Source organism: Ovis canadensis, chromosome 2, assembly GCF_042477335.2.
Source record: "Ovis canadensis isolate MfBH-ARS-UI-01 breed Bighorn chromosome 2, ARS-UI_OviCan_v2, whole genome shotgun sequence".
NCBI lineage: Eukaryota > Metazoa > Chordata > Mammalia > Artiodactyla > Bovidae > Ovis > Ovis canadensis.
This window is the reverse complement of record NC_091246.1, coordinates 238389604-238402260: the sequence shown is the minus strand read 5'-3', so window position 1 is coordinate 238402260 and position 12657 is coordinate 238389604. Positions and strand designations below refer to the sequence as shown.

General features: G+C 35.0%; 1 protein-coding gene across 2 annotated transcripts in view; it reads right to left on the bottom strand.

Annotated features, from left to right (window-relative positions):
* PSMD1 (proteasome 26S subunit, non-ATPase 1) overlaps window positions 1-12657 on the bottom strand; it is an 83288-nt gene that overhangs the window by 65536 nt on the left and 5095 nt on the right. For both annotated transcript variants that reach the window (XM_069578519.1, XM_069578518.1), the window contains exons 3-9: window positions 12446-12519; window positions 12089-12258; window positions 8889-9094; window positions 5956-6099; window positions 3660-3886; window positions 2239-2299; window positions 1213-1341 (exon numbers count right to left, since the gene is read on the bottom strand). In XM_069578519.1, the coding sequence (XP_069434620.1) occupies window positions 1213-1341; window positions 2239-2299; window positions 3660-3886; window positions 5956-6099; window positions 8889-8990 (663 nt within the window). In that variant the 5' untranslated portion in view covers window positions 8991-9094; window positions 12089-12258; window positions 12446-12519. The remainder of the gene's footprint in view (window positions 1-1212; window positions 1342-2238; window positions 2300-3659; window positions 3887-5955; window positions 6100-8888; window positions 9095-12088; window positions 12259-12445; window positions 12520-12657) is intronic.

Below are 12657 nucleotides of genomic sequence, written 5' to 3'. Positions count from 1 at the left end.
GTTAGTTTCTAAATAGTTTGCCATTTCTCTTTGACATCCTGCTGAAGGTCTCCAAGAATGGATGTAACCTGAGGAGCAATGGTGTACCTCTTCTGGCACTGTACCTCTGTCAGTCACCAAAGCAATTTTGTTTAATTCGACTGCACTATAAAGATAAGCATCAGAAAACTGTCATAGATGCAAACTTTTCTCTTGCACACTTGTAAAAATTATTTTAAAAATCCAGAGAAGCATGATTACACATACCTCAATCAAAGAACTTCATATTAAAGAAATAATATATGATTATATAAAATGACTTTGGGAAAGGATTTGGGTAAATAACACAGGCAAGACAGGAAGATTTTTCATAATATGTATCTTTTCATGCTAAAATATTTTTGGAACCAGATGAATAGATCATCTGTTCAAAAATTAAAATGAACAACTGTCAGGATGAATATCTCAGCAAAGGTTACAATATCAAGGTTAAGAACCCCTGTTCTCAAGGAGTCTGCAGTTCACTGGGAAAAACAAACACACAACCTGTATTAATGCTTTGACTGTGGTATCTGTCCAAATGCCACATGTACTTATTCAAATAAAAGTTAGCTATTACCATATGTAAAGTAGATAACCAATAGGAATTTGCTGTATGTCTCAGGAAACTCAAACGGGGGCTCTATATCAACCTAGAGGAGTGGGATGGGGACGGAGGTTCAAAAGAGAGGGGATATATGTATGCCTTGAAGAAGGAAATGGCAACCCACTCCAGTATTCTTGCCTGGAGAATCCCATGGACAGAGGAGCCTGGCAGGCAGTCTATGGGGTTGCAAGAGTCAGACACAACTTAGCAACTAAAACCAAACCATATGTATACCTATGGCTGATTCATATTGAGGTTTGACAGAAAACAACAAAATTCTGTAGAGCAATTATCCTTCAATTAAAAAATAAACAAATTTAAAAAAAAAGTTAGCTAAAAAAATGGGGTTAAAAAAAAACCACTAAACTTCCCAGTGACAGACTAACACAAAATACAGGAGTTTAATCAATATTAATTCCCTTTCTTCTTCAGTAAGATCAAGTGTGTCTTCCATTGTTATTTTTTCAAAAATGTATTTCCTTGACAGAATGCAATAAATTACTCAATAAGAAATAAGTATTAAGTACTTATAGTCAACAGAGAAATAAATATAAGAAAAAAGCCTCCATTACAGATGAATTTTCTACCTTTGTGTTTTTTAGAATCATGAGATCTGTATTATTGTTTCGTATTAAAAACTGTAGATGTAACTCAATAGCCATTTCACCACTTAGAATTTTAATCATTTTCAAAGTCTGGTCCTTGGGCTCTGGACTCTGCCAAAACAAACAAAAATGAAGATTATATTACTGAAATCCAGTAAGCTAATTTTAATAGCCTTAAACCAGTGAAATTCAGTCATACACATAAAAAAACTTAAGCATGCTTCCAATACAAAAATTTTTTAAAAAATCTGTAAAAGTAATGATGATATGCAGGAAGAACTATTTTATACTTAGTTAGCTCATAGTTTAGGTGAGAAACTCTCTCTTCAAAATTGAGAAAAAGCACCTTTAATCAACACATAAATATGATCTCACGAATTATACCAAGCCACCAACACAACTCGTTCCAACCACAAGAGTTGAAATTTATATACCTGATAACCAGTAACCAAAAATTCTGATATAAGAAACATTACATCCAACAGACTACTGCTCTAATCCTTGCCTCACTCGTAAGTACACTATGAATACTAAAAATAAAGACAAGTAAACTGTCCTCTGTCTCTACAAGTTGCCATTTATTTGTTAGAGGTCAGAGTTTTTTCTCACCCTATGACATAATTCAGAGTTATTCTGAACAGAATTCATTCTTTGGTAGGGATCTGAGGACTTGATTTCTTCTAAGTCAAGTGTTTTCTGGGATCAATCTTCTGCTTTTTGCCTGTGCTGTGCAGCTTGTGGGATTTTGGTTCCCCATTCAACTGGGGAGTGAACTCAGACCCTCAGCAGTGAAAGCGCCAAGGCCTAACCCTGGACCACCAAGCGATTTCCTGAGATTAATTTTTAAAATTTTTACTTTTTATAGAAAATCTATTTTTATAAAACTTTGATATCAAACTTAATAATAAACCTCCATAAAAGCAGGTATGTAACACTTTTAAGCAATTTACAATATAGTGTGGAACTCTATGTTTAAATGGAAACCTCAACTTCAAAAAGCACACTTACCACTTCTGGCGTCTTTCCTACAAGGACACTACCTGTCTTTTCTTCCGTTTCCATCGAGTCACTAAAACGAAGAGAATCAACAGTTACCAGTGTGGTAAACTTTTCTGAATGGTATGTGTGGGTGACTTTTTCTCTTCCCTTTTAATCAAATGGAAGATTTGAACCATGTCCATAATAAGTATTTTGCAAGGAAAAAAACACTAAATAACTTTTAAAGTACTGCTGTTAAGAAACAGAAAAGACTGTAAAATAAGATGGAGGCAGTTCAGTTACCAAATTTCTGCCAAATAATTTCATAAAACACGCAAAGCAACTGGTTAACAAAAAAAAAAAGGACAATAAATAGAACAAAACCAGGGGACAAAGTATCTCCCAGATTCCCAAAACAGAACCGCCACCACCAGCCACAAAACCTGTCTGAAGTAAAGCAGTCAGAGCCCCAACAACTCTTAAAACCAACTGGCCAACACTCTCTTCTAGGTCAAAGCAAAACACAAAGGAGAAAATGCTGGGTATAGAATTCAAATTAAGAAAGCAGAAACGAGGGAAAAAGAAGGCCAAAATGAAAGTGAGAAAGGAAACACAGCCAGATCTCACAACATAAGACACCATTCTGTTTAAAACTCCACAAACGAAGCAGAACAGGAAGTTCTAGAGAACAGTGAAATTAGAAAAACTATCCTAAACAAGCCTGCTTTGTAAATACTTAGGAAAACTAATTTCAGTAAAGAAAAACTACAGGATATAAAAGAATATTACTATAAAAAAAATTTACTTGACCCAGTAAATAACTTAAGCAAGGTTGTGGGATTCAATTTTAATATACAATGATCAAGTATAATTCTACATATTAGCAATAAGCAATTTCAATTGAATTGAAACTTTAAACATACCACTTACAATAGTATCGAAAGACATAATATACTTAGGAATAAATTTAGGGGAAAATGTACAAAAGCCCTATACTAAAATCTACAAAAAAATGTTGAGAAGAAACCTAGATAAATGAAGATTACTGGATTATAGTAATTTTTATCAGTTCTAATAAAAGCATATTTAAAAGCTTTTTTAAAAGCTAAGAATGTTTCTACCTGTAAAATATCTAACCCAAACATCTAAAATCTAGCCCAACCTACCCTACCTGAGATTTTTTAATTTACTTGATAAGAAAGCATGCAGGACCCACACCTGCCCCATCAGACAACTACTTTCATTGTTTCCAGAAGGGTCCATTTTTTTTTTCATTTTCCTTAATGTGCCCAGCAGAGTGCAAAACAGAGCAATAGTCTTCTTAAGAGTTTACCATCTACGAAACCTAATGGCATTTATTCTTAGACTATGTTGTCTAGAAATACTCTATCTACTCCCCAAATAAGATAAAGATAGCTGGATTAGTTCTATGCAGAAACAGATAGGCGTACCTTTCTCTCTCTGATCCTGGAACAGTGCCCGTGTTGGTGGACCCAGGCACAGAAGCAAGAGGGGTGCCAACAGTTCTAAGATTCTGGATTACAGACGACAAAAACTGCTGGCTAGCACTTTCATACAAATCAAAACAAATCTGATAGGCCATCAGGAGGTTGTCTTCCTTTACCAGTTTTTCTAAGATATCACTCACGGCCTGAGGATCATCTAAGAAAATTAGGCACTGAAACGCAGATAGAGAACAATTATAATCAAAAACTTGGTTTGTAAGATACTTAAAGAGTTACAGTCAACAACACTGGAAACCATAAATAAAAATGAAGGCAAACTGCAGCAAACTATCTAGTCTAATGATAGCATTCCATTTCTCATCCTGGCACCAAAATTATCCTGAAAGTAGAATCTGCCTTCTATAAGAAAGTCCATACAAGTTATGCCCACGGCTCCTAATACTGTGCCTGGCAATTAGCAATACTTAATAAATAACTGGTTGGTGAATGAATCCTTACTTCTTTAAAACTTCCTCACAAATCATTATCAAGTGCTCTTTCACTTCTAATTTCTGCTTTACCATAAATTGTAGGAGCCATTCATTTATTCACTCCTAATGCACTGTATTGTGCTGGGCTAGGACAAGAGGCACTAAAATGAACATTCTGAAGCATTTCTCTTACTACTCCTATGATCTGCCACATGTTTTAACAAAAGCCATCCAATAAATTTAGGATATTTAAGAGTTCAATTTAAAATTTGTTTCAAATAGCAAATAACTCAATTTCAAAATGAACACATTAATAAAAATTATTATAAACTAAGAATAGGAAATTATGGAAACAAAATAAATGACCAATAACAGGAGCCTGGATAAAACAGGCAAAGAACACCCACTGAATGACTACTGCATAATCAAGAAAGAGTTTGTACAAGAGTTTGTGAACAGTTAAAACATGGAAAACACATTAAACTGAAGGATATATATAGTTGATAGTTTGCTTCCAGGTAAGGGAACTTGGGAGCCAAAGGGAGAAGTGGCAGGAAGACTTAACTATACCCCTTGGTCCTTCATGAATTTTGAATCATGTGAATGTAATATCATCTGTTCAAAAATAAATTTTAAAAATGTAAAATTCAAAAAAATTTTTTTATAGGGACAAGGAATAAAATAGCTAAAATAAATAAAATTACTTCTGGGAAATAAAACTGAAATACACTGAGAAAAGAAGGCAAAGAACTATTGTTTTTCATGTAACTCTTAAAAAACCATTTAAGAAACTATTAAAAACTATTTAGAAGCAAACAAAACTAAAAAAAAAAAAACTATATAGAGAAAAATGGAAGGAACTATACTAAAATGTTGGTAGACCAAGTGAGATAAAAGTGGATATTTTTCTTCCAACTTTTTCTTTGTTTAACACTTGCTTTAAAAAGCATCAAAAACTATACATAAAACAGATACGCAACAGAGTTCAGAGAACTATATTCACTATCTTGTAATAGCCTATAATGATTTTTTTTTAAAGCATTCAAAAAAGGATGCATTAATCTAAATTTTAAATATGTATAGAGGATAGAAACATATATTGAGAATATATTATAGTGAAAAAATAAAATGGGTGATAAAATGCTATGCTCTAAGCAGAATACAGAAATTCACAGTGTGGTAACTGTTAAAAAGCAAACTGAGCATTTCCAGCCAATAAAAACACAATCCAGTCATTGAGATAAATGACATAGCTCCACATGTTTTTGGAGGAAAACATCTATGAATCTTTTAACTGGGAAAATGCCCAGGGAAAGGGATAGATACAGTTTCATTTTATATATTTTCTGTACTGTCTTAATTTTAAGTATGCAAGGAAATCCATACATGAAAAGAGATAAAGAAAATACCCAAAGGTCCTGGTTGTGTTTGGGAAATGAAACCAAAGATAATTTTTATACCTGAAGTTCTTTTGGAATGATATAACATAGGCACTGTTTTTATCTTTATCTTTTCTTCTACTTATTTTTTTTAACCTCATTTCCAAAAATTTCCTTAAATGCCTGGATTATTTTCAAAATGAAAAAAGGAACACAAGGAATACATTATAACAAAATAGCTTTTTAGTTTTTAGAACTTCAGTTATTTTCATCAGTAAAACAGAACATAAATACACACCTTATCTTCACAGGGCTGTTGTAAAGATCAACTAAGAGATATATGTATGAAATTATAGTGATGTAATGAGGTACACACATGAGGTAGTGAGGCATTACCCAATAACACAGTGTAAAATAATATAATGTTATTACCTGACAAACATTGATGAAATCAGGTTTCTCTAAATTCATGTAGATTTTAACTAGGACTCTCAGTACTTTATTCCGAAACTGTTTATTCTGCATTAAAGACATGCAGAGCTTCAAGCTATATGCCAGCATTCCTGGGACATCATTCTGAAAGAAATAATTTGAAGAGACATCATTATCTAGTTACTGAAGCATGTTTATTTAGAAATCAAATAATTTTAAACAATATTCTTTAGTCATTCTAGGCAGCTGAAGCTTTATTTGCTACTTAAATAAAATAAAATTTTTTAAACTATTTTAGATGAAAATCTTAAAAGAAAATTACCTATTTCCCTGTCTTCATGAAAAAAATGGGTTGAAAACAAATATTTAGTGTCCACCCAGGATCCTCACTATATGAACACAGTATACTATAACAGAGTAGTGCTGTTAAGTATTATAAAAACCAAGCAGACAACCTAGCTAATCCTCAGGATTATCGCCTATACTCAATGGCCAGGAACACAAGATGATATAACTGTTCTCTAGCTCTGAGTGACTCAAGCTTTGAGTGCTGTCATATCTAACTGGCACTCTCCTGGGGAAGTTTTCACTCCTGATTAAATGTTTACCTTGCGGTTCTTCAAAGCATGCCCGAATTTTGAGATCTTCAGCATAAACAAGCATGCTGAAGAGCTACAGGAGTACTTCTCAAAAATGGAGTTGAGAAATGCAAAATTCAAAAAATTCACTAATTCAGAAAGACTTCTATTGTGCATCCCAATATTCACAGCAGTGTTAATAATAGCCAAGATATGGAAGCAACTTAAGTATCCATCAACAGATGAATGAAGAAAGATGTGTGTGTGTACATATATATGCACACACACATATGTATATATACAATGGAATGCAAAATTTTGCCATCTGCAGCAACATGGATGGATTTGGAGGGCACTATGCCAAGCAAAATAAAGTCAGATAGAGAAAGACAAATACCATATGGTATCACTTATACATGGAATCTAAAAAACACAACAAACAAGTGAATAAAATAAAAAACAAAAGCAGACTCACAGATATAAGGAACAAACTCGTAGTTATCAGAGGGGACAGGGAAGGGGGAGGGGTGATAGAAGAGCAGGGGATTAAAAAGGGTTAATACAGGATTATATAAAAAGTATGCAAAACTTTTGAAAAACTGCAAATTGCTATAGAATTTAAAGAAAGTTAACATTCAATGATAAAATAAAATTTATTTTGTAAGCAAGTTGTGACAAATCAGTGCACACATAATGAAATCAACTTAACAGGACTAATATCTTTCCAAAAAAATGAAGTACAATTTAAAAATACCATGATTATACCACAAGCAGAAAAAGTAGGTATTATTTCATCTTATGGGCTTCCCTGGTGGCTCAGACAAAAAGAATCTGCCTGCAATGAGGGAGACCTGGGTTCTGTCCCTGGGTTGGGAAGATCCCCTAGAGGAGGACACGGCAACCCACTCCAGTATTCTTGTCTGGAGAATCGCCATGGACAGAGGAGCCTGGTGGGATACAGTCCACGGGGTCGCAAAGAGTTGGACACGACTGAGTGACTAAGCACAGCACATTTCATCTTAAGTGACATCTATTAATATACGTATATGTGCACTGGGAGACAAAGTAAGATGTACTTCTTACTCTGCTTTACTCTTGTTTTAAACATTTATCACCCCTTTACCTTGCAGGGAATAGGTGTCACTGCTGGTTCCCCTAGTGGATTATTCCATTTGAGCAGGAACTTTGTTCCTTGCTTCCCACTGTTATCTCCAATGCTGAGAACAGTGTTAAATGAATAAAAACAAGTATTTTAGTTCTAGTCCCCTGAAGACAAGGAGTAACTACAACTGCAAAAAATCAAACAGCAAAATAAGGGCCATTCTATGACACTGGGCCATTCATATATTTACACTCATTTAAACAAATCTTACCACTGCTGCTAAATGCTGCCTTAAGCTTTGGGGACCCAGTGGTAAAAGCACCTGTCCTCAAGTAGGTTCTGATCTGGTGGACCTAGTTGGATCCAGGGGTTGAGGAGGATATGGCTGGCAGGGAGTGACAGAAGGATCTGTAAACAAATGCCAGGTGAACTGAACTATGAATCTTGAACAGGAATAAAGCAGGTAAGGAAAAGAAAAGGATGTTTTCTGGAGGGGCAATATTTTTGATAAGTGGAATGAGGCACGGTCCATCTAGAAGAAGAGACAAAGTCAAGATGGCTGGAGTACAAAGAGCTAGCTCGTGGAGAAGGATAGAGGGTGAGGCAGGCTAAGTGGGCACTTAACAGATCATGTTCATTTAACTCAGGCTTGCACCTCTCTGACCACTTTGGCTGGTGACTTACAATTGTCATAATTATTGCAAAACACCCCCAAGCTAGGAAAGTATATTTTTAGCCATAATAAAGGCACTACAATTGCAGTTATCATAGTCTTCTTTAAAAGGGCAGAGGACTTCTCTGACGGTCCAGTGGTTAAGGATCTGCCTGCTAATGCAAGGGTCACAGGTTCAATCCCTGGCCTGGGAAGATTCCCCGAGCCTTAGGAGAGCCACAGCCATGTGCCTTACCACTGAAGCCTGCACCCTAGAGCCCAGGCGCTGTAAGAGAAGCCCAAGCACAGCAACTAGAGAAAGCCTAATTAAGACAACTTCCCCATGCAAGACCTCAAAGGAATAAAAGCGGTAAGACAAAAGAGGCTATTCAACAAGCACAGCCAAAGTTCCTTTATAAATACATTAAAAACATAAAAAATATAAAAAGACATATTTTAAAAACATAAACTTTTTTCAAAAGAGCATCGCATCTTATTCTATCTAAGCTAGAGTTTCTTTTCACTATAATTCTCAGTTTTAATAATTTGCTCTGCTGATTCTTCATCAATAACAATCTCTAAAGTTGCACCCTCTACCTACCGACTCAAGTATAGTCTTCTCAAAGACGTCCAGTCTTCGTGTCTCCAGAGCAATGCCGATAGCTTGCTTATACTTGTGATCATCTAGACATCTTTGAAACATTTTATTCACAATGCCTTCCAATCTCTGGTCAATTGGTTTTTTTTCTCCTTCGGGCAAATCTGCATTTTCCACACATTGTTTGGTGTAGTGATCAATGCACTTTGCTATAGGGAAAATAAAATAACTGATTACTTTGTAAATTGGGCTGATACTACTAGAAAGGACAATACCTACATTTATTACCATGAAAACTTATCGGATGACTGTGGAGTAATAAGTAAATTTCAGATTTTTTAAATGCTAGAAGTTATATCTTCAAACAATAGTTCCCTTCATAACAGTTATACTTATTCCATATGTTGACATTATTTAAAACATTACTATCTTGTTACTGTACTTCGACCAAAATTACATTATTCAACTTGGCCAAGCTGCTTATTTTACAGAGTTGGCTACAAATAGCTGACTGTTTCACTTTTCAAAAAACAAACACTTGCCATTGAGAATATTAACAAAAACCTATTGTAGCAATTATCACGTGGCAATAAATTATCAGTCTTCACATTAATGAAACTATTAGCCCCTTGAGAGTAGAGCCTGCCTTAATCATCTTTGTAGAATAATGGTGAAATGACCTGAAATGGGCCACTGGTCCCAAAGGCAATCCCAAAGATTTCCAAAACCCTTTCCAGCAATCAGCTAAGATACTCACTGTCTCAATGTGAGGTAGGGTAACCCTTTCACACATATTTCCCCTCTCCCCCGGAGAGTATGAAAGTTCGTGCAGAGGTGCACATGCACAATTCGGCTTTCACATTTCACAGTGATTTGGATGAAAGGGGAGGAAGTATCATGTTTACAACTTACACTACTTTACCATCATACCATCAACTTATTAAGAGCAACCAAAAAGGGAAATTACCCTAAGACTTCTTTCACCTTCATAAGGAAGATAGCCACTCAAGCTAAATGAGATATATAAGAGCTGTCCTCTCCATAACTCACTGGCTTGTCACTCTCCTTTTCAAAGAGAAAGGTACAAGGAAAAGATTAATGAGTTGCAATCTACAGCCTTAGAAAACAGAAATGATTGACGAACTAGCATGAAGAACTGGCCCATGTCAATGGGGCTATATTCAGGGGAAGCAGAACACTTTTCTAAACTGGAATACACCAGGTTCAGGATCCATCCAGGAAGAATTAGACAGGTTCAGGTACAGTTAGTAAGAACAAAGTGGCAGTCACAACACAGACCTTAATTAATTTTCATTGCAGAAAATCTTCACCAAGCCCCAACAGGAGCTTTTTGAACCAAATGTAGTTGCGAGGAAACATTACCCCTGTCTCACCAGAGAGGAATCTCAGATTTAATAATGGAGAAAGAAAAGTGTTACCTTCTAAGTTTCAAATGAGACTCGTGCTCTCACTTACCACGGATATACTAACTGTAGCCTCATTTCTAGCTAAAATCTTATTACAATTGGGAGAAAATTTTTAGCCTTGAGTTTTCTGAGTGTACTGCTTGTGACATTCATTTAAGGTCCTAGGAAGGTGTTCCTAAATTCTATTTTATGTATCTTTTCACAGATCTCACTGACATTATGCAAAAAAAAAAAATTTCATTCTAATAGTCCCAAGAAAACTAGAAAGGTGAACCCCATTTCTAATTAAAGAAAAGCAAACAGAACTGGTCTACCAGTCAACAATCACCTCTTACAAGCTAAAGATTAAGATGATATACAGGAAGGAATCTGCCACCTCATGGATCAACTGTCCTGATTAAAATCATCATTTGTAAAATGGTAACATTGCAAGCACCTGCAGATCACTGATGGATAAAATTATCAACACTCATCAAAATAAATCCTTCAAATAAAAGAAAAGAGATAAAAGTATTTAACTCCCCATTCCTAACAATGCAGGGGAAGTGCTCTGGTTTCAAATGATATGGTCTATTCTTTAAAATAATCTGTTCTTCCCACAGGATTCACAGATGAAAACTCCAATTTAATAAATCCCCAACAACAATAAAGCTTGAAACATCCTCTCACCATCATGGCAAAAAATTTTTAAGTGTGAACACAAAATCTTACTACAAACTTCAGGGACACTTGGAAAGTACCCATTTGGACTCCCTAATGCAGCATTTCCCAATTTCTGAAAGAGAATACCAAATTTCTCCCTTTAAGAGTTCAGGGGAATAATGCAGATCTCCTCTCAACCAGGAATTCAAAACACTATCTATACTATATACATTTCCAGAAAACACTCTTGGGCTATCTGTAATTATGACCTAAAGCTTGATATTCATAGACATGTCTGAAGGGTACACAATCTCTTCTTTCATCTATTAGAGCAAGTGTTTTCTAACATTTTTAAAGCTACAAAAGCTCTGAACAAAATCTTACAGAGCTGATTCAACTCGCAAAATGGAGAACCCAGAGGCTTGCCTGTGTGCTACCCTCTCACTTCAAAAATACAGAAACAAATAAGACAACGGTTACTAGTAGAAACAATATGGATTTTGTAGTGATTAAGTCTAGGTTTTAAATTCTGACCCTCCTATTTAATAACCATGTGTCTTTATCATCTTGAAACCCAAGTTTTCTTATCTATACAACAGGGTGAGCTCCCCCTTCACAGGGAAGCTGTGGAATAAACCATGAAATGAAGAATGATCAGGACAGTGCCTAGCACAATGGAAATACTGAATAATGTTTTCCTGTGCTAGAAACAGTTCTATAAATTGCTATCATTTAATTTCTGTTATTCACAATAACCTGATTTAGTATTTTTATATTAAGCATATGCTCACTGGAAAAGAGATGACCATAACCACTGAGATAACTAACTTTGCCTTAAGTCAGCTGTTTCTGAATAATTTCTTAGATTCACTCTTAAAATATTTTGTGAGGTGAGTGCTTTCATTAATAATTTCTGTTATTGATGTTACTGTTTATTACGATAAAAAATGGCATAGAATTCTAAGGCAAATCTAAAAACTCAGTATGCATAAGATTATTGTAGAAAGATTATGAACTTTCATTAAAATGAAATGTGCGAACATCAAAGAGTAATTCAGGGGGGAAAAATGCTGTATGTAGGAGAGTAAGAAAGAGGCCAACAAGATAAAGCCTTACTAGATGGAAGATAATTACCTATAATAGTTTCCACATATTCAGAGTTATCATTGACATTGAAGAGGTCACCTGCTCCAAGTGCATAATTCAGAGACTCCTCAAAAGCCCCCAGGTGATAAAATACTTTAGATGCCACTAAGGCCGCAAACTGCCGACTCCGGAAACCTTCATCTTCATACAAAACTTCTCTGAAAGAAATTAGGAAGTATAGGCCTAGTTCAAACTGTGGTTCTCTTTAAAAATTCCAAATCTATATACTCAAGTCACAATTTAGTGGCAGCAAATTTCTAAAGGAATCAATAAATCACAAGACCCACATCCATGGATAATTAAGGTTGATCTACTTTATTCCAATTAATAGAAACAAATTCTTACATTTTGTCTACAGACTCAGAAATTTCTGCCCAGAAGTCATTGACAACTGCATTCAATTTGTGTAGTGCAAATTCCTGTAGAAGATAAAACCAAAATTCGATTTTGAGACAGGCTTATCATTATATTTCCTTAAAAAAAAGCAAACAAATCAATGGCCAAATTCTAAGTCATATTTACTAAAAGTTTTAATCTATGACAAATATAAAAATTCA